At 47.1% G+C, this 24,750-nt stretch overlaps 2 protein-coding genes across 2 annotated transcripts in view; one reads left to right on the top strand and one right to left on the bottom strand.

Moving 5' to 3' along the window:
• Window positions 1–15,661, bottom strand: part of LOC119440381 (uncharacterized) — a 22,233-nt gene extending 6,572 nt beyond the window's left edge. Inside the window, exons 1-5 of the mRNA XM_049662895.1 lie at window positions 15,628–15,661; window positions 11,937–12,169; window positions 11,018–11,374; window positions 5,088–5,257; window positions 3,104–3,245 (exon numbers count right to left, since the gene is read on the bottom strand). Coding sequence (XP_049518852.1) covers window positions 3,104–3,245; window positions 5,088–5,257; window positions 11,018–11,374; window positions 11,937–12,169; window positions 15,628–15,661 — 936 coding nt within the window. The remainder of the gene's footprint in view (window positions 1–3,103; window positions 3,246–5,087; window positions 5,258–11,017; window positions 11,375–11,936; window positions 12,170–15,627) is intronic.
• Window positions 15,660–24,750, top strand: LOC119441099 (uncharacterized). Its single transcript, XM_037705796.2, has 2 exons — window positions 15,660–15,721; window positions 24,091–24,750. The coding sequence occupies exons 1-2, from the start codon at window positions 15,660–15,662 to the stop codon at window positions 24,731–24,733; spliced, it is 705 nt and encodes a 234-aa protein (XP_037561724.1). The 3' UTR covers window positions 24,734–24,750.

Here is a 24,750-nt window from a genome sequence, read left to right as displayed (position 1 = left end):
AGCCTATAGGTTGTGGGTGCCGTGCAGCGTATACCATCATGTTTGCTGGTAAACGTGCCATGCTCCAGTTCATTACGCTGTGGAAGCTACGTAAGAGGTTCGGTAACCAAAATCTGCAACTCCTCGCGTCTCGTGGTCGCCGTTTCATGGTCGCACATGTTCGCGCGAACCCAGCGCGAGCGTGAGGCACCGCGACGGGCTGTAAATGAAAACAGCGGAAATAAGGGCAATGAAACGCAAAATTATCTAAAACAACGTATTAACAGCCGTACAACACAGTTTCTGCATTTTATTGCGATAGCAGTTATATGGACACTCCAAGCGGATTTCGGCTGTCGGCATCGTCGCCGCCGTCGCCATCGCCGTGAGGTTCCGTATAGAGTCTGACGGCAATGAAATCGCCGCCGCGCGCCGTATGCTGTATGTGCGCGAGGGACACGCGCTTTCACAGGGAGCGAACGCACGGCGGAGAACAAACGTGACTTCTTTTTAAGGTGTAAAATTTTTTGTTGATTACTGAGCGTAAATAAAGAGGAATTTCACGTAATTGCTGGTAAAAACACCGAAGTATTTCTTGGTGAGAACGCAGCTACTGCAAGAAGTGTTCCTAGCCTCTGCAGCGTTGCACGCTATGTAAGAAACGAATAGATTACTCATTGAATCGTCACACTCGGGTATTCTCTGATGTAGCGCAGATTAAAATAATACACGCAACTAATCTGAGCAATATTAGTGTTTTTTGAACAAATTAGCTACTGAGACGAGCACTCTAAACATTGCATACCTGGGATGTGATTCTTTGTACTACTGCAAGTTTAGGCACATTTTATGGTAATATTTCCGCAATTCACCAAAGAAGAGAACAATGCATGAATAACTGATAGGAACACCAGACCGGTGTTATAAAGGTTGTGTAAACCGGGGTAAAGTGCCCCAGGCAAGCTAGTCGACGCTTCGATAGCTGGACCTATCTTTGTCAAAGGCGGCCTTGTAATTTATGGCATGTTAGTTTTGACTAACCCGTTAAAACAGTAGAAACATCGGCCAGCCTGTCTGAGCCACTTTACCCCTGTTTATTCAACTATACTTTACTAACGTGATATAATTAAAACACTCAGGATGAAAAGGCCGCCTTTGACAAAGACAGATCCTTCTATCGAAAGATCAGCCAGTCTGTCTGAGGCACTTTACCCCCGTTTATACAACTTTTTCACAGTGTGTTGCCATCTGTGGACCCCCATTTTGAATTTGGATTCACACGAAACTGGCCATTCCAGACAGCTCTTTAATCAGCCAACGTGCTCATTTCAAATCATTTATGTTACCTGTATGCGTTAAAATACATAATGTCTTTGTCTAGGTATCACTTCATGTTATTGGCGCTACTTAAATGCGAGCATTTCATGGCAGAAAGCATGGTTCTAGTTTCATTAAGAGCGAAATACTGAATCCACACGAAAGCACCACGATGCTACAAAGGAAACGCATGCATGGATGGTATTCTGTGAGAGTCCACCTAGTGGACTGTCCATTTCGGTTGCTGCTGATTCAGTGGAGCTGCACGAGTGAGGAGGAGACAGGTGCCCCTAGCCAGTCTCCTTTTCACTTGTACAGCTGCAGCCAATCAGCGACAGCCGAAATGGACAGTCTACTAGGTGGACTCTCACAGAATACCACCCCTGGTTTTTTAGAAAGAACGCGCCGCAGTTGAAGAAAACATCGTCGTGGTCCCATTATAGAACAAGGGACCAAAGCCTTTGCGGAGCACTCGCGCTACCATCAGAGCTAACTAGGTGGTTAGTAGATCGCAGGGAAAGGATGAATTAAGCGGCGATTCGAAGCGCAGGAACCGTCAATATGGCAAATCAATTCCACGAGAAGCCGCAGAACTGCATGTACTAGCAGTAGCCGTTAATTGCGTAGCAGCCAGACACTTATTTGGGGCAATGTTGCATTGCATATCATGCAATATCATATTGCAAAACCATGTGTTATTACATGTTAAATGTAAACAATATTCATTATACATGTATATTATTATACAGCTCTCACGCTAATAGTTATGTTAACTATCGACGCTACCACTACTGCGCGACTAAATCGGGAACAGCGGCGACGAGGCCGGTTGCGTTTGCTTAAAGCTTGCGATTCTTTATTTAGTTTGTATATATTTATGTGAGAAAAGGTTAACCACAAATTGTATTAAGGAAAATCTGGGGCATTTCATGGACAGAGGACAAATAGATATCATATCCTAGACATTTGGTCCCTTGGGATCAAATTTCGTGGAGAATTCTGTGGGAAAAAGTCAGTTGGAGACATACTTTTCCCTGCGTGATGGTGAGAATCTTCATCTACTCAAGAAGCAGGAACCTACTAATACAAATGAACGCCTGGCGTGCTAGCGTGCACCCTGTACGCGAGAAAGGGCAAAGCAGAGATTCGTGAACATGAGAGAGAGAGAGAGAGAGAGAGAGAAAGAGATAGAGAGAGAGAGAAACGTTTATTCTTGAAACAGTGTCCCGAGCGAGGCCCAATATCACCCTAAGGTGGGAAGAAGAATAAGGATTATAAACAGGGATAAGGTGCCTCAGAAAGGCTGGCCAACGTTTCGATAGGAGGACCGATCTTCGTCTCCTATCGAAACGTTGGCCAGCCTGTCTGAGGCACCTTATCCCTGTTTATAATCCTTATTCCTCGTGTGCTACTCCATCTGTCAGCCACCACTTTTGATTTTGGAATCCTAAGGTGGGAAGGTTCCTTAGTCCAGGAACTCTCTGGCTTCGGCTGCCCTCTTGGCCCTGGCGACGAGTTGTCGTTGGTCTTGTTACAAAAAAATTAAAATAAATAATAGGATTGAAGAAAAGAAAAGAAACAATCGAGCGGCCCTCAAGGCAGATAAAAAAAAAAAAAAAAAACAGGCAGTGTATTCGAATGGACAATAATGCTTTACATTAGGCTCGGTTGCTGCGATGCATTCTATAAGCGAACACACTCGGACATAGACGCGAGGTGAAGCGACAAACTACTCTGTGGACGGTGCGCCTAAGCAAGAGATGCTTACGTATTCGTTGGGCAGCACGAAGCCGTAGGCAATACGTACCTTGTTACGGTTCTTGGAGAAGACGTATCCGAAGCCGACCAGAAGAAGCATTCCGAAGCAGGCCGTGACACGAGGTCGGTGCAGTCGCGAGTCGATGGCGACAAACAGAAGCACGGCGAGCCACACCACGGTCCAAGCAGTCCTGTGGGTGAACGAGGACGAAGAGAGCCATTACATGTTACAGGTTCACACTGCCTTGCAAAAATTGTGCTCATCCAACCAGTGGCGCACCGACGGGGGGGGGGGGGATTCGGGGGTTGTAACCCCCCCCCCCCCCTGAGGCCAACTTAACCCCCCCTTTTGTTTAACCCCTTTTCTTTCCTTACGCATTTTAGTACTGCAACTAAGATGTAGACGCGCAATCGTCTGCACACTAGCAAAAAGCGCATTTTTTTGACAATTTCTCGTGAAGAAATCGAAATTAGTGCTGTTTAGATGGTATTGGCAAACTGTCAACCCCCCCCCCCCCCCCCCCCCCCCCCCCGGCAGAGATCCTGGGTGCGCTACTGCATCCAACGCATATGGTTGAATTCTATGCGAAGCCAAGCTCTCACGAAGCGGTTCGCTCGCGCGCCCGTGCTCTCGCCCCCACGTGCTGTCGAGCACACTCGACTCGACTCCACTCGACGCGCGTGTCCGTCGTGTCAAAGAGATTTGGCGTTAGAACGAGAGACGTACGCGTGCTGTTGTGGCCCAATCCAATACAGAGAGAGAAAGAAAAGTGGCTGTGGCCTAATGGTTACAGCATCGGTCTGTTGTGCTGAAGGACCCAGCTCCGACCGCGCTATTGGACGCGTAATTTTTTTTCTGTGTATGAGATGTTCAACAAGGCGATGGCGGCACCCGCCGCCTCCGCCACAGTCAAGTCCGAAAAATATTCGCTATAATATAGCTTCACTTTATCGACGGCTTAAAATCGGTCTTGGCGGAGCTCCACTTTCCAAATTAGTCACTTGCTATGCGTTCACGAAATATGCTTTCCCAAATAACGCCCATCACGAGGGTATATGCGTCAGGCTAGCGGAGAAGACTGGGTTCAGCACTGCGCAACAGTACCTGGAGGCACTCTTGATGAGCACGTGTTTTTCGTTTGTTTAAATGCGTAAGCGTTTCTATGACTACCCAACGAGGAAACCCGTCCGTACATCACGTAAGACGATCGCTTTCAAGATAGGGCCCGCAGCAGCGAGAGAATTGACCTTCGTGCTGCCTATCGCTTCAACGCGAACTAAGCGGCGAGTGCACAGCCAATTGCCGCAAACAATTTTCAAAATATCTGTCCCGTACACACACACACACACAAAAAACACCCTAATAAGATTTGTACATAAGAACATACAGGTGGCCCGAATGCTCGAAAACATGGCAAGCATAATAGATAAGCATAAGAATGAAACATAAGGAATTGGTTTAGTTGAGCACGGACACTTCTTTGAGTGATCTTCGAGTGCCAGTGAGCTTTTAGGACGACTATGCGTCCTCCAATTACTAAGGCTATTGAGAAAGATTGAAAAAAAAGAGGCATTAGTTCAGGCATTAGCTTCACCAGCAGCGACATGCTCAGCGGTTCCAACCAACTGATGTTTGACAGCTTTGCATTTCAATTCAGGCTTGAGAGCAGTTGCATGTAACGGAACATGCTCCAACACTCTTAACGAAAGATACATGAAGTACATTTTTTCCAGTGTGATTACGTCTGCCGAAGCTAGATTACAACGACGAGTGCAATAAAAACCAGCCACAAATCATCGATTGTCTTGGGTTCTTTTTTTTTGCGTGCCCTTGTCTTCTTCAAGGTAGCGCTGACGAAGGCGTGGGAATGTTGCCGCATCATAGACTTAGAGTATATACTGGTTTCTTTTGTTCTCATGTCCCCTGAGATGCGAGTTAAGAGCTGAAGGTGTTCCTTACGGAAACCACTACAAGACGTGCGGGCGAGCGGGGGTTTCTTCTTTCACTATCGAGGAAAGCGCGTGCAACTCACCTGCCGATCCACTTCCGTTCGCTGAGCCACAGAGCCCGCTTCCTGGTGCGTTCTTTCATGGTGGCCACCTTCTTGCTGGGCATCCAGCGTACGCACAATCCGCACAACAGCCACGCGTCCAGCATTGCCAGCAGCAGGAGCAGAAAGCCCGAGCCCTGGCACCACGGCTCCTGTAGAGGAAATGTCATCTGTAACAGATCTGGCACCGTGCGAGGGTAACAAAAAGGCTGAATGCAGATCTACGTTGCGAAGGATCAGAATGACGGACAATGTGTGTGGCGCAAAGGATAATCGGGAGAAAGAAACGGACTGAGTGCCCCCCCCCCCCCCCCCCCCCCAAAAAAAAAAAAAAATGTTGTATCTGTCCGTTAATTCCCACTTACCCTTTGCGTCACAAACATTGACAGCTATGCACCAACTAGCCCAGCATCATATTTTGGGCAGAATGACGACTACCAGAAACCATGGCTGGTATGATGAGGGCGAGTTCTTTCACTCGATTGCATTTCTTTGTTTTCATGCACTGCTCGCCGCTGGTCGATTGTGGTTATAAGTCAGGCGAGCACAGCTCGGTCTATTGACGAAGCGCGAAAAGGAATAAATTTAGTATACAACTGTTAAATTATCCATTTCGCCGACTATTCCTTACAAAAGTTTATCATAGTTCGCCATTCTTTTCAAACTCCTGTACTAGTAATATAATTTTTACCTTTACGTGTTCGTCTCTTGCAGTCACGCTTCGTACGGTATAACCACAACCTTTACATTCGCGCACTCTTTCTGAAAATCGAGATTGCAGCTTTGCTAGAAGTATACTGCCAATAGAAAAGAATTAAAAAAAATTATCGTTCATTCAAGTTTTTTCCTGTGCTGCACCTAACAAGCGAATTAGCATCCGTTTGGTCACAATCGATCATCATCATCCCATTCATCGTCCTATTTTTTACGTCCACGTACAGCAAGCCGAATGCCTCTTCTAGCGATCTGCAATTAACCCTGTCTTGCGCTAGCTGATTCTAAGTTGCGTGCAAATTTCCTAATTTCATCATACCACATAATCGGTCGCGCGGCAATTTTGCGTGTAAACGCGGGATTCGTTTACGCTCGGAAAAACTCTTTTATTGCGACAGCAATTATATAAACACTCCAGGCGCATATCTGCCGTCGCCGTCGCCGTGCGGTTCTGTAGAAAGTCCACGGGTGATAAAATCGTCGCCGCGCGTCGTACGCTGTATGTGCGAGTGAAAGTGTGCGAGGGTGAGCCGGCGATTGCGGCTCAATTCCATGCTGTCCTCGACGGCGCATACCTTCCGTTGGCACCCATTTTGAAACTCTAATGGTCGACCGGTTATCTACGCTGCGCATTACATGGCCTGCCCAGCTCCATTTCCCCCTCTTAATATCAACTAGAATATCCACTACGCCTGTTTGCTTTTTGATCCACACTGGACTCTGTCTCTTAACGTTCTTAACGTAACGGCTAGCATTTTTTGTTCCATTGCTCGATACAAGGTCCTTAACTTCTTCTCAGGCTTCTTTGTTTGTCTCCATGTTTCTTCCCCATATGTAAGCACTGGTAAAATGCAATGATTGTACACTTTTCTTTTCAAGGATAACGGTTATGATTTATCAATGCCTGCCATATGTGCGCCAACCCATTTTTATTCTTCTGTAAATTGCCTTCTCATGATCAGGATTCCCTGTGAGTGATTTACCTAGACGAACCTGCTCCTTCCCGCACAGATTATAGATCACTGACTGGCGATCTTGAATTCTTGTTCTTTTGCCGTGTGTTACTGTGCAGAATGAATCGCTTGCAGGCGGAACTGCAGTGGCCTCCTTTTTGGCTGATTCGGCAGCCATCAGCAGGAAAACGGTAACTAGAGTTGCGTTATTTGACGCCAGCTTTGGGAAAGGGAGGGAAACATTTATGTTGCTCCAGGTTCGGAGTCTACATATTGGTCTAGCCCTCCAGATCAAAAGTATTTCTCAAGTGCAGCACCAGATAGCTCAACCATGTAGGAGACTGGGAGGGCATTCAAATGGGACTCGTTGCGACATATCCCACGCTATGGCTTGTTGGCCGCTGATGCGGCCTGGGTTAATGAGACGTCATAGCAAATGAATAAAGAGAAAAAAGATCATTAAAAATAATGCACGTGATGGATTTTAAAGCGAAGCTTTATTTTCCTACTTTCCCTGGTTTGGCGTGGCTGCCTGTTGGGTCGGTCGCTATCTCGGCTGATAGACTTGTGGATCCAGATACTAAGGTTATATGTGCGCCGTATGGAAGAACCAGTGAACTGACTTATACAGGGTGTCCGAACTATCATGCAACAAGATCTAAAAATATGCAAATGCCACGTAACTGGACAGAACCAATGTACTGCTGTTTGCCGTCGCTTGGAGATACTCAGATTATATTTTGCATTCCGCTTAATTAGGTAATTAGTCTTAATTAATCAACTTCTCAAGTATTACAATTAGATGAACAGTGTCAATGAGAAAATTGTAGAGCAACATGAGAAACTCCCGATACAGCTTTCTGTTGCTCAATACGTGCTACATAAAAGAGCTTTTACGAGCGTGGAGGAAGCCCGCGAATACGTACACGCAAAGTGCCTCGAGCGGACGGTCGCGCGGCAATGTTGCGTGTATTCGCGGGCTTCGCTTGGGTCGGAAAACACTTTTATTGCGATAGCAATCATATGGACACTCCAGGCGCCTATCTGCCGTCGCCGTCGCCATGAGGTTCTGTAGAAAGTCCACGGGCGATAAAAGCGTGGTGGTGGTGGTGGCAAACATTTATTGTTCGTGAGCCTCATGTAACAAAACTACTTGTGAGGGGGCTCAGGAGCGCGTAGGGTGGCCGGAAGTTTGTGACCCTCGGCGACCCTCAAAGCCCAGTCCACCAGCCGTATTTGGTCGGCTGGGTTGTAGCTAGACACCGTGGTCTCCCATCCCTCGACGTCGGTAAGTTGCCACTCAGAGGGCGGCTGGAGTTCAGGGCATATGAACATTATGTGCTGAAAGTTGGCTCTAGGTGCGCCGCAGAGCGTACATTCCTGTCGATATAAACCTGGATGAACCAGGGCGAGAAAAGCTGGAGAGAGGAAGGTTTGTGCCTGGAGATGGTGCCAGGTAGTTTGCTGGAATTTGGTTAAGGATTTGTGTGGGGGAGGATATGTTAACCGCATTTCGCGGTAGTGGAGAGTGATCTCATGATATGCTACCAATCGGTCTCTGGCGTTATCCAGATCATCGGATGGCGTGGCTCGGTTGACGACTACTCGAGCGACTGAATGGGCCATCTCGTTGCCTGGATGGCACGCGTGCGCGGGCACCCAGATGAGCATAATTGACCTGATGAGGGTCTGACGATTGAGAATTTTCCTTGCCGGTTCTTGAACTCGGCCTTTGGAGTAGTTGTGGATTGCAGTTTTGGAGTCGCTAAGAATAACCTCGGCAGCAGCCCGGGCGGCTGTATCTTCAAAGCCATCTGCGGCAGGGACAAAGTCCGCTCTGCGCTGCGTTTTCGTGGCTTAGTTCTCATTTATGCGAGTGGCCGCACGAAGGTCAATTCGCCCGCTGCTGCCGCCAGGCTTACTCACTCCAGCGTTTTGACAGCAAGTTTCCGCGGTCATCGAGTGAGGTGCTTTCATGTTTGCTTGTGCGCGCGTGACACAATGCTTGTTAATTTATTTAGTATGCCTATGTTTACAAGTTCACACTGCCGATAAAACTACTACCCTTACTTCGCATAGCTGTCCACTAATTTGCTATCGCAAGCGATATGTCTCGCCTTTGGGGCGAAACTACGACTTCTTATGTAGCACGTATTAAGCTACAGAAAGCTGCACCAGGTGTGTTTCATGTTCCTCTACAATTTTTTTGACACTGTTCAACTAATTATATTATTAGAAGTTGAATAATTAATTAAGACTAATTATGTAATTAGGCGGAATGCAAAAAATAATCCGAGTATCTCGAAGTGACGGCAAACAACATTACCTTGATTCTTTCCAGCTACATAGCATTTGCATATTTTAAATCTTGGTGCACGATAGTTGGGACACCCTGTATAACCCTTGTAGGCCGACCAATATGCCCACCTCTTTATTGCGTAACAAAACAATAAATAAATTAATAAATAATAACTTCCTGCATGAAACTTGAACAAGTAATATGTCGGTTCCCAGGCATCTTCGAAGCACAATGATCTGTTAATAGCATAATGAATTAGCTTTAGCGGATTCTCTTATTTAATTTATTTTCTTTGATTTAGCCAGGTATTATGTGCCACTGGGGGTGTGTGCCCGTTCTCGGCCAATCCTCCAGGATGGGCATGTTTCGTCGTGACACAAGAGTTACAGAATGCCTAAGTGTTGCTTGATACGTGTCATACTACGACGGTATTAGCGCAACCACTGCAAAGCGTCCCTTCAGCACGCAGCGGCGTGATAATAAAAAAAATATATTCCAATTTAAGTACGGGAAACTTAACGCATGACCTATGGTAGCGTGCTTGATACGCTGGAGCTAGTTTTTAGTTGTAAGTATTTCAGCTTACCAATTATTCATAAATAATTATTTTCAATTGTTATACTTACTCGAAAAACATTAATCTTTTTTGCGTATGATTGTGTGTTCCATGGCCATAAATAAAAGTGAACAAGTTGTTCTAATTTCCCTTGAACTGCGTTTGGCCATTACGGGGTTAGGTTATAGTTATATTATTATCCACAGCAGCACATGGCCTCCTTTTCTCCCCATTAGTGAGTGCTAGACTGAAGCTGGCCAAAGCCACGCTACGTGCCAGAGTAATACCTCTGACACACGGGCACTCTAAAGTCCTTTAGGTAAGGTGACATCTACCGGAAAGGCGTTCAAGCGCAGTGACACACGACAAAGAAGTATCTGCCTCCCGGCAAACTTTCTTTGCGGGAAAGAAGATCAGGCATCTACTTTTCGAGTGGAAAGGTGTACTCTCGCATACAGCGTGTACAATTCATAAATAGAAGAAAACCTGGTACACAACTATGGTGCCCCGCAAATATTTGCTTTACCTCATAAAATGTTTTAATATTTAGCGGTAATGCGATTTGTCGAACAGTGAAGATTTACTCTAGCCATACTCTCAAACGCTCGCACCACGTCGCTAGCGCCGCCATGTTGAATTCCGAATATGCGCATTGTCATCAAAAATGAAAAAATAGAGAAGTGTTTTTAGGTTCTACAATCACCAAATGTAATCTAGCGCAGTTTTTTTTGTAAATGTTTTCCCTCTTGCTGCTTTAACAAACAACGCTTTTTTTCCCGCGTTCATCTGAGGAACCACCTAAAGAAGTCAGTGCGATGCCATGTGTCATCGGCGCAACTCCTTTCGGCAAAGGGTGCTTCGGAGTTACAAAAGGGGTTTCCTGCAAAGGACTTTACTTTTGCCCGTGTGTCAGGGGTATAACACAGTTTACAGATAGGTCGCATGAATCAACAGCCCTCGGCATTCAGACGAATGCTTCGCGACCAGAAAGCGTCACGTCTATGCTAACTACATTGAAAGGCCTCGCCTCGTCTAGGTGCTGTGGTGTCACTACAGGGCAGTGCAGTGTCACCGGCAGTGCAGGAAAAACACATCAAAAGTTTATGGGACACGGGCTCTACGACGAGCGTCAATTTCTGCTGTGTTACGATGCCGCGCTTCTAATCGAGGGTTCACTGAGTAGGTCAGAAATGCTTCTACACGCCGTCGAAACTTTGAATTCGATACTACGTGCCCAGGCTTCGTGGTAATTCCGTTTTTTTTTCGCGAAATCTGTGTCCCGTGAGCTTCCGTTTCCGGCTGTACCCGCGACTTAATTCGGACGACACGTTGCGTCACAGTGAAGCCACTCGGAGGTTCGAGGTATATAGTCAGTGTAGTCCACACTCGCCTTGTGGTCCCATCCGGTGTCGAGGAATGCGACTACGAGGAGCGCATGCGCGGCGAGCAGCAGCAGCAGCTTGAGCAGCCCCGGCAGGTGGGCGGCCACGGCGGTCCACTGCAGCTTGCGCACCTCCACGGGGTACGGTGCCGGCAGGGAGAGCGTGGTGCCATCGCCGTCTCCGCTGGAGCCCTCCGCCAGCGGCGACGGGGTCCCGCCAGTGCTCAGTGCTGGCACAGCGCCGGCAGCAGCGATACCAGAGGCGGACGCGTGTTCAGGCAGCCGTGACAGGATGAAGGACATCACGCTGCGCGTCTCGTCGATGGAGTCGTCGGCCGACGCCAAACTCTCCTCCGACCCGCGCAGCTGTGAGGGCAGGGGGGCGAATGGCCACAATGGTAATAGTCGGTGTCCATTATTACTGAATTACCAACCGACCGACTGACCCTGTTCAATGGGCGCAGCGTTGGACTGAGCGACTGTAACTCACTGTGTCACTGATTTCTGAATAAAGCTCAACTGAGTCGATGCGCGTCACATTCTCAGCAACGGCGATACTAAATTTAACGCTCTTAGTTCTCTGGCTTCTTGCGTGGCTGTACTCAAGAGAGGGTACTAAGGGCTTTCAAGCGATATACGAACGGGTCAGACATATAGAGGTTGGCTCACGGACGACAAGTTCGCTAAGCCGCTGCTGCAGTTTCTACACGAGGAGGATCTCCACTTATGACGCCGGCAAAATATCCGCTGTTCGAAGTAACAGCGTGACATGAGCCGGCGTCCAGAATGTACACTTCTGTTCTGCAGATAAGCCACTTCGGCTTTACTAGCCCTCGTATATCGTACCTAACAGTAAGGATGCAGCGCACACAGCACTTTTGACGCGGTATTGTTAGGCAGATATTTTGTGCATATTATGCAAGCTCACCCTGTTCTTGATGCGAGACATTGGGTCCCTGCTTGTTTGCTCGCTTGTTCCTTTGAAACGCTTGAGGCTGACAGCTGCGAGCTTCTTCTTCGACTCAGCACCCGCCAATGGCACGTGCGCATGCTGGCTGGCATTGGCGGTAGTTCTTGCCAGAAGAATGGGCTGTTGTTCTGGATGTTCGTGGCGTATGCCAACAACGGTGGATTGACCATGAGTCAGGGGGTTAAGAGAAACTGACAAGGACGAGATAAAGGAACATTTTGAAGGTTGCCTCTTTTGCATTCAGAGAAATTATCGGTAGACAACCTTTTAAAGACTACCTTTTTTTTTCGGTCACCGTTCGGCCAGCCGCCAACCATGAAAGCGAAATTGTTGTGATAAGATGACCGGCCCTGTGATCGTCAATTGCGGCCTGCACCTAGACAATACAAATATATATTTCAGGTGTACCCCGAAGGTGGTCTGTCTTCTGCAATTCCAAGGCAGCCCTGCAGTGCTTGTACTCTCTGGATTGCGCCGAGGATCCTACGAACAATTTGTCGCAGACATAAGAAAAAAAATTATCTGGCAGTTGAGAAAGGACGCGACAGCGTATTTAAACGGCTGCCAAGTCACTATCGCGTTCTAGGAAATGACCAAGTAGATGCAGCCGCACTATCTATCCATGACGGTGTTGCCTACGTTACCATCCCGATGTCAAGAGCGGAGGCAGTGGGAATGCTCCGTGTGCTTTCGTGGGAGATTAGATGTGCCCAATAAAGTTAGGGCGGACGTTACAAACAAGCGTCTTCGTTCCATGGTAACCCCATCTTATGCTCCGCCTTCCACGCGGTTTACGGCGTGACAAGCACATATGCAGTGGGCCAAGTTGTGGCATGAAGGAAGTTACATAAAAGAAATTCGGCAGAACCGACCTTACGATTACTATCAACGGTAATGCGTTTAACATTCAATAATTGTCGAGGTGTCGGTGTCGAGGAATGCGACTACGAGGAGCGCGTGCGCCGCGAGCAGCACACGCTCCTCGTAGTCGCATTCCTCGACACACGTAAAGCTACTGTCGAAATGAGTTACGTATGAGGCGGGCACTGCAGCGCGATTCCTTATTTCCCTTCCCTAAGAACATTCGGCCCCACCTAGCGCCGCCGCCGCCGCGAAGACTGGACGTGGCCTCCGAAATGCATGGCGCACAGGTGGGCGGAAACGCTGAGAAACGCGTAATGCGGCAACCGGGCTCTTCTCTCTCGCTTCTTTCTGGACACGCTGCGGCATCCAGTGGCGCTGCCGAGAAGTCCGCGCGTGGCCTCAGAGACCAGAAGCATGGAGCGCCGCTGCCTGCGAACGCTGACAATTGTTCCATCGCCTGTCGCACACCGAGTGGCACATACCCACTGCTACAAGTCGGCGTCAAAGAGTTTCATTGCACATCGGTTTACCCAGTCCCGCATCTACAGTGACCCATGTTGGCTTGGAAGAGGTTGGCTGAAGAGCAGCACACAAGTAAAATTTGCCACATATTCAGTGACGTTGGTCCAACGGTTGGTTTCACTCAGCACGGCGACCTGATGCGCTACCCATTCGACCGCGCATCCTGCCACTTGACAATAATTTGTTTTCCTCTGATAAAAATTTTAATTTTCTAAGTTCCAACATCAAAATTGTTTGTTCCCTCGTTTTTATCCGCTTAATTCGACCACCCATTTCATGGCCAATTCCCTACTGTGGGTATGTGCCACAACCAGTCAGGTGAACAACAACCGCCACCACAACAAAAACTGTTGTTCTGCGAGAGGCAACACCGGTGAGTTAGACTGCGCAGTCGTCCAACTTCGTTAAAAAAATGGTACAATACGAGACCCCTAAACACGCTCCTTAGTATCGTGTGGATCCGCAGCTTGTTTTCTCGTCATCTTGCACAGCCATTCCTGAAGAACGTAAAAGCGGAAGCCCGAGAGTTGGAAATAAAGGACGCATGCTGTAGGGTTAGATTGTTAATCATAAAAGTCTGATCTTGCTTTAACCAAGAACAGGAATAATTAAGACAATATTAAAAAATCACACATGATGCCTGCTAATGCGGCACCGGTTATATATTCTCAACACTGAATTCTTGGTAATAGGTTGCGCCAAGCGCTTAATCGAGCGAGCATCTTTGCATACCCAGGGCATAAATTCTGCCCTTTGAGAGCGCATGTGAGAGCTCTGTGTTGCGTAAAGACAGCAGAATTGTGCGAAGTCGCAGAATTGCAGCCCAATTTTCAGCGTTCGCTCCTTTTTGTGAAACTTGATCTAGGTTCATTCGTGGTCCTGCCCAGGCAGCCGGCTAAAATCTGCGCCACTGGTAAAGTGCCCTCATAACACCCCGGAAGACTTGCATACGTAACGTATTGCAAAGGCCGCAATTAACCCACCTACTTTGAACTTTATGTACCCATCACCTGGCCCTTACTTTCAGCAAACATAGACAGGACCGTCGTTCAGTTTACCGAGGGCATCGGGGAAACGTACTACGAAGCCCGTATAACGCACGAAAATAGCGAAAAGAACGAGGGCTCAATTATTATTTGCGACGCTCTCATAATTAAGAGCACCGACTTTTGGGGGTGTTCGTTTTGCATAGCAGAACATCAGTTGGAAGTCAGCGCTTATGTTGTCTACACCACCCTCTGTGCTTGCTTGTGCGCGCTTGACCGAATTCTGCTCACAATTAAGGCAGAAACTGAGAAGTTTCGCAACACATTACACTTGAGATGCACCTCATTGCCACCTAATAGAAACATTGTGTAACTTAAATTTCTGCCGGGACATTTGGAAATATAGACGATAGCGACCTTAGACACATTTGAACACTTGCTTAAGAAATTTTATGCAAAGCATGTGTTTCGTTCACACGCCTTTGACTTCCGATAATAATTTGCCATAGTGGTACCCCACCCTTATTGCTAAGTTTAATTACGTTGCAGATGGTAACCAAGCTTGGTGAGAAGTGTCTTTAAATGCCGAGGAATAAAAAAAGCAACATAGTAAATAAACACATTTTTGTTGCAAGTAGAGATTCTTGCCAGCCCCCCCCCCCTCCCCCCAACCTTCCCCCTTATTATGCGGCGCTAAAATCACGCTTTTTACCAAAAATACTAATTTTTGGCTTTATTGTAGTTTGGATTGAGCAAATGATAAGGAAGCTTCCCACCAAGTGACGAGCGCTAATATGGCGAAAGAGTGAACCTTCTCCAAAACGCGCTTTCTTTAGATTAATGAAGTAGTCCGTAATACACCACGCCGTTTCTAATTTGGAGCGTGCGGCTGTTCACGTGCTCTAGGAATTAATTTCATTTTTTTTGCTCGTAGCTGGGCGGGAGTAAAAGTGCTAATCACGGCTTTTTTGATCAACTAAGGAAAACAAATTCAGGTCGGGTTTTATTGCCCCAATTCGTTCCGGCACGGAGGCTTAGCACAGTGCCGAAGACAACGACAACGATGTAGACTGATGCGAGGACGTGCATGACATCTTGTGTGCCGCTGAGGCCATTGTAAATAGCATGTAAATATATTATGTTTCTAGGTCTCCTCCCCCGTACCACTATCTTAGATATATCTGTCTTCTGTACGCTGGGAGATGTTACAGAAGAGAATTATAACTTCTTCTGTACGCGCAGAGTCGACAACAGTCTTCAACTGAACCAGCGCACACCTTTGGGCAAGGACAGTTTCTCGGGCACAATCATGCTTCTGTGCGTTCTGCTATGGGCGGCTGCATTAGTACTGACGCCTGCAGTTCGCGGCAAGTAAGTGCTGAGTATCACTAACACATTAAATCAATATTTGGCGGAAACAGACAGTGCTTCCAGGCACAAAAACTACGCACGCCAAGCATGTACGATTCATGCCTAACAGCTAGCCAGCAAGCACTACACGAAATGAAGTATAAACGAGTAAAGTTAGTTTAATGTAGATGACAGTAGGATGACACTTATCCACTGCGGTTCACTAGATAAAAAATACAGACGCAACCATGTTAAAAAAATAGAACAGCAGATTATGGCGACCTTGCATGATCACAACATAATTTACATCGAAGCTGCTTCTTTCTAGCAATTGCAAGAAGAATTTCAGTTGCCTGTAATTAAATCACATACTGTAAAGCGTTGCCCGTATATGACCTAGCCTGATTGAAACCTCGCCCGCATATAACATTTTCGAGCGCTTGTTAGGAATTCTTTACAAAGGCAGTAATTCATCCGAACACATTTTATTTCGCCGGAACATTGGCCATATTGCCTCCCCCCCCCCCCCCCCCCCCCCCTGTTCTCTTGCGCTAAATTTGATCTCATTGCATTCTTAGCTGTTCAGGCAGCAGGTTAAATTCGGCATTGTTCATAAAACGCACTTACGACACTCCACTTGCATCCGTAATTTACTGTTAATGCCCTAATTACACCACACAATTCGAACTTCGCCTGCAATTCGAACTTCGCCTACTCATCACCCACAACCTGACCCTAATTTTAAACAAAAATGAACAAGGTACCTTGTTCAACGAGGACGCCGAGGACGCAACTAGGTATCAACGAGGACGCCGAGGACAGCGGGCGAACCACATATAACGTACCGAAATACCGAAAAAATAAAAGTTCTATAATTATTTATAACGTTCCTGATTCAGCCAGAAACATTAACTGCCGATCCGGGCAGCATTGCATGTGTAGCGTGCGTTGGAATATGTGGCCCGACTATTAATAACTGTGGTGTGAGCGCGCACAAACAAACATGAATAGATCACACTGAATGACTGCAGACAACGACTGTCAAAACGCTGGCAGCAAGCGCATATACGCCGCAACGGGGAAGGTACGTGCGGTCTATCGCTTCAACGGAAACTGAGCGGCGAATGTAAACGTCAGAGCCGTGTGGAGATAAGAGACGGTGCGAGCGAGCGACGAGTGCGGTTGTTGCAGAGTAGAAATGCGCCCCCCCCCCCCCCCCCCCCCCCCCCCCCTACGCTCCCTCCGGCGCTCGCTTCTCGCTTCCTTGCTTGCGCGTGGAAGATTGAGTGCGTTCGCTCTCCGTGACAGCGTGCGTCCCCGCACGCTTCCGCTCGGGAATACGGCGCGCGGCGAAGATTTTATCTATACGGAACCTCACGGCGACGGCGATGACGATGGCGACGACGACGGCGACGGCGACGCCGACGGCAGAAATCCGGTGGAAGTGTCCATATAATTGCTATCGCAATAAAAACGAACAAGGTACCTTGTTCAACGAGGACGCCGAGGACGCAACTAGGTATCAACGGACGCCGAGGACAGCGGGCGAACCTGATATAAGTATCGATCGAAATACCGAAAAAATAAAAGTTTCTATTATTGCGATAGCAATTATATGGACACTCAAAAGCAGATTTCTGCCGTCGGCGTCGCCGTCGCCGTCGCGTCGCCGTGAGGTTCCGTATGACGTCATTTGGAGAAGAAATCGTCGCCGCGCGCGAACGAGTATGTGCGAGTGAAAGGGCGCGAGGGGAGCGTCTTTCACGGGGAGTGAACGCACGGCGGAGAACAAACGCGCGTTCTGCGCCGTGTGCTCGTAAGGGCTGCAGAAGTAGGCGTCTCTGTTCTCATTCACAATCACCATGTATGTAGAGCAAACGCGCCTTCTTCCACGAGCGAGAGGCCGTGGGGGACTATAATTATTTATAACGTTCCTGATTCAGCCAGAAACATTAAAGTTTCACGAGACATTGCGCATAAGGTCCCTCCCCCTCCCCCCCCCCCCTCTTTCGACTAAATATGAATTTAGTAGAAGGCAGAGTTATCTCAAGACAGTGGGAACATATATCTGATAACGGCCGCGTGGCTTTTTCGAAGACTTGTTTAAGTACTTTTTCGGCAAAAGCTATTATTAATTGACATGCATTTAGCTTCCTCCACTTATTTGCTATAGTGGTACCGCCCCATTTTTGCGAAGTTGGGTCTTGGCGGCGTTTGTAGCTATGCAAGCTCTGCGTTCTAAATTTGCGCCGCTTATGAAACTCAATAATAACGTTTGGGAGCCTTTGAATACGTAATTTATTGCGAAGGTCATAATTAACTCTTTGGACTTTGCCTAGTCATTACTCATAACGTGCCCCTAGGGTTCGCCGCTTCTAAACGAGGGTACCTTGTTTAGTTCATAAAGGACGCCGCAAAAACCAACTGCGAACGTCTTGTAACAAGTGAGAAAAAAAAAGGCGGCAAGTTTGCACTCGGTCGTGCAAAGCTTAGGCACAGCGATAGTGTCAATCCTCAAGTCTTACTGGCTGTTACTGCTAAGTATTAACTAGGCTACTGCTAGGTGTTAACTTGGTTTAACTTAACTACGCATGTACGGAATGTATTCTCGAGCGATCATTTTCGGATGTATTTTCCCCGGATGCGCGGCTAGGCAACGCGGGCGGCGTCGGCAGCAGCTCTGCGCGCTGCCTCGTTGGTGCTGCTACAATTTCTTTCTCTCTCTATCTCGCTCTCATTTTCTCTCTTCTTCTACCGAGCATTGCGCGCGCCGGGCGCATGCTTTACTTCCCTCTCCTTAACGTCCCATGTCAAGCCAACATGTGCACGGCACGGAGAGGAGGCGAGGAGCACGCCGCTCCGCGAGGTGGTTGCTAGGCAACGCACTGACGTCATAGCTCGGCGAGGTTTTGCGACAGCAGGAGCCACTTTTTTACGGTAAGCTAGAGCAGATTCGCTGTTAAAAAGTTCACTAAGTTTTGCAACTCTTATAATTGAGCAGGAAACGTGAAAAGTTTCCTTAAACATTCCACCTAACATTCCACCAAGTTTAACTAAACTTGAAGTTGGTGCCTTCTGCAGGTCTTTTATGGATCCAGGAAACATTGCGGACAACCAATGCATGAATAAGTAATTTACTTAAAGACTGTAAATTACCTATACAAACTAAACAAATATCGTTCATCACTCACAATATGCTTCCAATTTCAACCAAATCTAAACAACGCCTTCGCATAGTTCACTGAGGAGACCAGAAGAAACAACTACACGCCTCGTATGATGCATGAAAATTGGAAGAGGACGAGTATTCAGTAATTATTTTAAAAGCTCATAATTAGCTGACACACTTCAAACTTCCTGTACACGTCACCCATAGAGTGGAGCCCATTTCCTTCTAAAATGAAATATGTTCCCTTTCACAAAGAAGCGGGTAATGTCACTTGAATCATCCAAAAACGTTATATGCGCGTTTTCGCAGTTGTCTGAAAAAGAAACTAATCAATCACGAAATTTATCTTTGGAAGAAACCTCGGGATTATTAGGGGGCGGTATGCCGACAAAATTTCAAGCATGCGTCTCAATTAAGAGTTAAATGAACGCTGCTAAACCCTCGCTTTGCGCCCGTTTAAAGGCGTTATATGAAACGTTTGCAAAGTTACCCCACTTTCCCAAGAGGACCAAAAACGGCAGAGATTTCATATTTAGAGGAAATATCATGAAACATCTGTGCTGCAATGAGTGCAAATTAATTCTAACATTGATTGATTCAATTGTGCGGCACAGAAATCGCGACACGTTGATGCGAGAAATAATACAGGCAAGAAAAATGGCAGGACTTGGTGATATGTGTGTCAGAATTGCGTCCGCTATCCTGTCAGAAAAGGAACTCAAATTTCTTTCTTAGGCAAGTGTCATGTATTCTGCAAGGCCCGATGCGAAAAAGGAATCTTTTCATATTGCGTCCCCCCACTGTGTGATTATGGCTTATATATTTTGCAGAATCAAACAATGCAAACATTTGATGATAATCAGTCTTGTCAACTTTGTTGTCTACTTTTTACGCTGTAAAATAGCGTCACAGGCGGAAAAACGTTTTTAAGTGCACGGTTTAATTACAGGTAAATTAGATTCTTATTGCAACTGCTCTAAAGACACAACTTCAGTGGGTACTGAGCTATGACTCTGCAAGGTTGCACAAGTATGCCGCCGTAATTTTTGCTCGTTTTCTTTTCTTGCGTAAAACTTTGCATAAATGATGACACACCAACAATCCCGACTCACCCCCTTACATTTCGCTTACCATCCAAACTTTCCCATTCGTTGTACGGTGTTGTAAAGCACGTCAAGAACAAGTTCGTGTTCCAATGTTTTATTGCGTATGCACTATAAAAAAATACGTCGTTGTTTTTACTGAACTTTTCCCGGCAGCATCGGCTGTCAACTATTTACTGTAAAAGTAGAGACGTCCATAATTTCATTTCATAGCACCATAATAACAGGCCGTCATATTTGCAGTAATCGCCCGGAAAAAAAGAAAAAGAAAAGAAAAAAGGAAATTAGTAGCCCTTCCCCTGTCGAGGAAATGGGGGTAAGCGACGCTTCTCGTGTGTTTCTTCAGTGTTCCTCCGAACGAATCACACTGACGAGTACCACGTTGTGCTCGAACCACAACCGGTCACACGCACTGCAGCTGGCTCCTAAGTTCCGGTAGAGAAACTCGCGTTGAAACCTGGCCGTCGTACCGCGGAAGTTGGCACTTGCGTTGCCGAGGCCTGCACCACCGTTGTCGGGTTCGTGGAGGGCTAGACGTCGCTGACGTTTGGTCCTCAACATCGCGCTCCCGCAACTCGTGGTCGGCGGCTCTTCGCTGACGTTTCGTCTGGGCTTCGGAAGCTCTCACGCTAGAATCGGCACATTAACGACGAGTCCTTTCCCGAGCGCATTCATTAGAGATGGATTTAAATGAAATTCCTTCAAAATTGAATCTGTCCGCTACGTAAGGCAATGAATGGCTCATACCCGCTTAAGCAATGGCTCATACCCCATTACCGGGAGTTACACTTGGCTGGCTGCGTTGCCGCTAATCATTCCAGCTTAGAAACGCTGGAATGATTAGCGGCAACGCAGCCAGCTGTGGACGCAGACGACGACGAACACGGGAGCAGTGGCACGAGCGCGTGCCGACCATCTGTGCAGCTCTGAGAGCAGCTGGTTTTATCAGCGTTACCGTCGCCGGCGAAGGCTAGCATATACTAGCTTCGCTTGAAACATACTGGCCACTAATTTTATTCCACGGGGTCACAGTAACACGCTGTCATATTTACATCATCATGTAAATGTCATCATGCGCGCGAAAGACTCACACTGGCAGACACCTTGAGGCATTTATACACTGTCGGAGGACCTCTTGCTAGGCGCAGGGCCACAGAGTTTGCAGACGATAGAAGCAATGCGTGCTTTTTCACGTTTCTTAGGCGACACGGGCCGGGACTCATGCTTGTGATAATCATTTATGCAATGTGTCCTTTCACCTAGTTCCTCCCATTATCATCCCCCATTGTGACCCTCTTTCTTCCCCTCCTCCCCTTCCCTTACGTAGAGTAGCAGGCCAGATGCTCCATTTTCCGGCCGACCTCTCTACATTTTCCAATCAATAAACAACTTCTTCTTCTTACATCAGTTTAGCAATTTTCCTGGAAATCTTGAAATGGGGCTTTTCGATAAAAACGAGCCTGTCGCATTTATTATTCATTGTTATTAGAGTATCCCGTTTACACGAAAAATGTTCTCTTTTGCCCTTGCTGCTGAATCTTTGTCTTAGTGGTTACTTTACATTTATTAGTCATACTTCTCATCTGAAGCAAGAAAATTTACAAAACCCCGAAAAAGACAGCTGGCAATAAAACCAAAGCAACAGCTGTTGCTAACATGAATGTATTTTGCCCTTATTTGAAGTGTATTAGAAACCACGATAGCCCAAGAAATACGACGGGAAGCAGGCTAAACAAATAGGCGACGGCAATCGATAGAAAAAATTTTGAACAAGTGTGATTCTCAAGTGTGAGGATACAATGCACCAACAAGGATCGATATCGCTGGTTGAATTGCATGCACACTAAGCTCGTGTATACATTTAGAATGATATGCGATGCGCCTACGTCACCTGAACCAGCTAGTACAAAAATGGTTTAGATTATTGCTCTATCTTGGCAGTGATTCTGAGTTTTTAGGATCGTACGGTACACACAAGAAAATTGTACAGCAACCTTAGAATGCACGCCCTGCATACCCACCGCGGTGAAAGGGCAAACAAGCAAATATTTCTGAAATACAAACGAACGGCGTTGGCACCAGCAGAAATGCTGCTCGCATAAACTACTATGCTGAATAAGTGACAAGTTAGACAGTAACTGGTTTATTGTAAACAATCGATTGCTGTCTATGTCCAACGAAAATATACATTTGAGTCTGTATTTTAAATATTGGCGCAGTCCAAGTTGACAATAGCAGGATGCTTGAGCTTTAGGGCAGAAAATGAAAACAGAGTATAAGTTTCTGAGCATGAAAAATTTTGCGCAGTACGCTTTCACTACGCGACATTTCACTAATATTTTGACACTCAAGAAAATAATTTTGAGGTAGAAGAATTATATGATACCAAAAGGATCCCATAGTATCAATTTATGCTAGCCGGTGGTTCTGCTGCTGATTTTGTGCCATGACTTGGTATTATTCAAACGAGTGATTTGGAAGGAGGTTAACTACCTAAAAAAGAAACCTAAAGCATAAGTTGTTCAATTTGTGAAATAAGCTGCAATATGGTAAAAATTAGGCTCACGCATATAGAAAGCCCGATGAAAAAGAAGAATGAGAAAGAAGCTGATGCTATGAAGAATGCCCTGAACTTTTTTTTTGATAAACATTGTTGTAATAAACTCTTGGTTAACCTGAAATGAAGGACATATTACACGTCATATTATTACAGTGAACTTGGGATTTCTGATAAAATGAACAAAATTACAAGTTCAGGTATATAAATGCTAAACGCCTGCATGAATTTCTGGGCACAGCCCCTTTCTCAGTATTCCACAAGCTCGGTCAGACAGGCTCAACTCTACGCAACTGCATTCTTAAACGTCGTTTCTGCGAATGCAAAAAAATATGACACGACAATGCGGCATTAGCCAGAATTTCGTAAGGGCCGAAAGCAGAACTGTTCTCTCGCTGGAAATGATGAACATATCTCAGAAGTGTGTCTACCTAAAACTCACAAATGTAATGATATTCCCCCGCTTGACATGAACGACGAATGCATGGCCCGAGTCAAACTCACAATGGCACATAAAGTGAACGTATGGTCCGGAACGAACGCACAGGCTAACTTAGATATTCGGTCAACACTCAGCGCAGACAAACGCATTTGAAAAACAAAAACGTGATGCAAAAAAAAAAAAATCTACGCGAACACCAAATTAATCGCACAGCATGAGAGTAAGGTAACGACTCCCTCACCGCCAACATTAACTTTGAGGCACGCATTGTTCGGCGAGCACGTGTGTATAGAGTGCTGTAAATTGATAGTGCTTTTAACATCGCTAGCGCCAAGGTTCTTTTTAAGTGAGCACAACTCTCAAAAGACTGTTAAACTAAAAGCGTACTCATCAAAGTGCAGCTGTTTGGCAGGCATATAAGAAGGAAAATCGCTTGCCACCGCCCGTTCGGTGGCTCACTTTTTGAGCCAGTTGCAGAGTGTTCCCCGCATCCGCTCTGTGTACAGTGGAACTCAGGCTTGTCTGGGCAGGCGGGGAAAAAACTGCGCGCTGTGCGAGCTCCCACGATTTTCGCTTGAGGCATCGCCCTCTCACGCGTTTGCTCCGTCCTTCCTTTCTCCTTCTTCCGAGATCACGCATACGCTACGCCTGACAGACGGAAACTTTCAGTTTTCTCTCAGTACCGTCATAGTGCCGTAATCTTTACAGCAGCAAATGTGTAAAAACAACGGGCGCCTTTTACAATGTACGTTAGTCGCGCCGAAAAGTAGTGACCATCGTGTAACCGGTCACTATGCATTGCTCCCTTGACAACTACATTTGCCGAAAAAAGTGCCCGAAAGCGATTTCGGGCTTAGAGTAGTCTTTCAGCTCTCGCACGCAGGCCTCTTGCGTTTTGTAACGGTGGCATAGTAGATTCACTGAGCAAAATAGGAACATAAAACAGGGCATTGCTGCCCACTGTGTTCGCTGGTTTTTTCAAGAGTAGCCTCGCCTATTATTCAGGATGATCTCCTAACTTTGGAATATAGCGAACTTCCGTCTACTTTGGTCTCGTGTTCCCTATATAGAGGTTCAGCTGCGCCAACATACCAATGTTCTCAAACCTTGGCTTCCCAGGGAAGATGGTCAGGGCCGTCCGCTGCCGAGTTCAGGACCGACGTCTTCTTCCACGACGTCGAGCTTCGTGTCCGGGGGCGACCGCGCGACAGGCGCTCCGGGGGTGGTCGTGACGACGACCTCGTCGATGCTGACAGCTAGTTCGGTGGACGCCAACCCCGACGGAGGCGTTACCGCGAAAACGGCCAGCGTGGTGATGACGAGCACGTCGGTAACGGCGCAGACTGGGCGGGAGAAGCTGTCTGCGGCTTCGTCGACCATTTCCTCGACAGCGACGACGTCGACGAGCACTACGGCATCAGCTGCTCTTCCCCCCGAGAGGGGTCACGTGGGGACGTCTTCCTCGCCAACGGTAACCACCACCACGACGACTAGCACCTCTACGACGACGACAACGACGACGACCGTAAGCTCTCGTAGGGAGCGCCAGTCGTCTATCGGGAATCGCGCTCCAGATGGCGTCTCGGGAACAGAGAAGCGACTGGACGGAATCGATGTGGCAAATCGAGAGGGCGGCGACCTGGAAGCCAGTCATCCGGCATATTCAAGAGACGCAAAGAAGCCCTCAGCTACTCCGCATCTGGGAGAGGACCGCGACTGTAGCGGCGGGGACGTGGCTCAAGAGGGTTTCTGCATGGCTTAACGTTAGGGTAGTGCGCC

This window comes from Dermacentor silvarum, chromosome 2 (assembly GCF_013339745.2).
Source record: "Dermacentor silvarum isolate Dsil-2018 chromosome 2, BIME_Dsil_1.4, whole genome shotgun sequence".
NCBI lineage: Eukaryota > Metazoa > Arthropoda > Arachnida > Ixodida > Ixodidae > Dermacentor > Dermacentor silvarum.
Note: the sequence above shows the minus strand (reverse complement) of the source record. Positions and strands in the feature narration are given on the sequence as shown.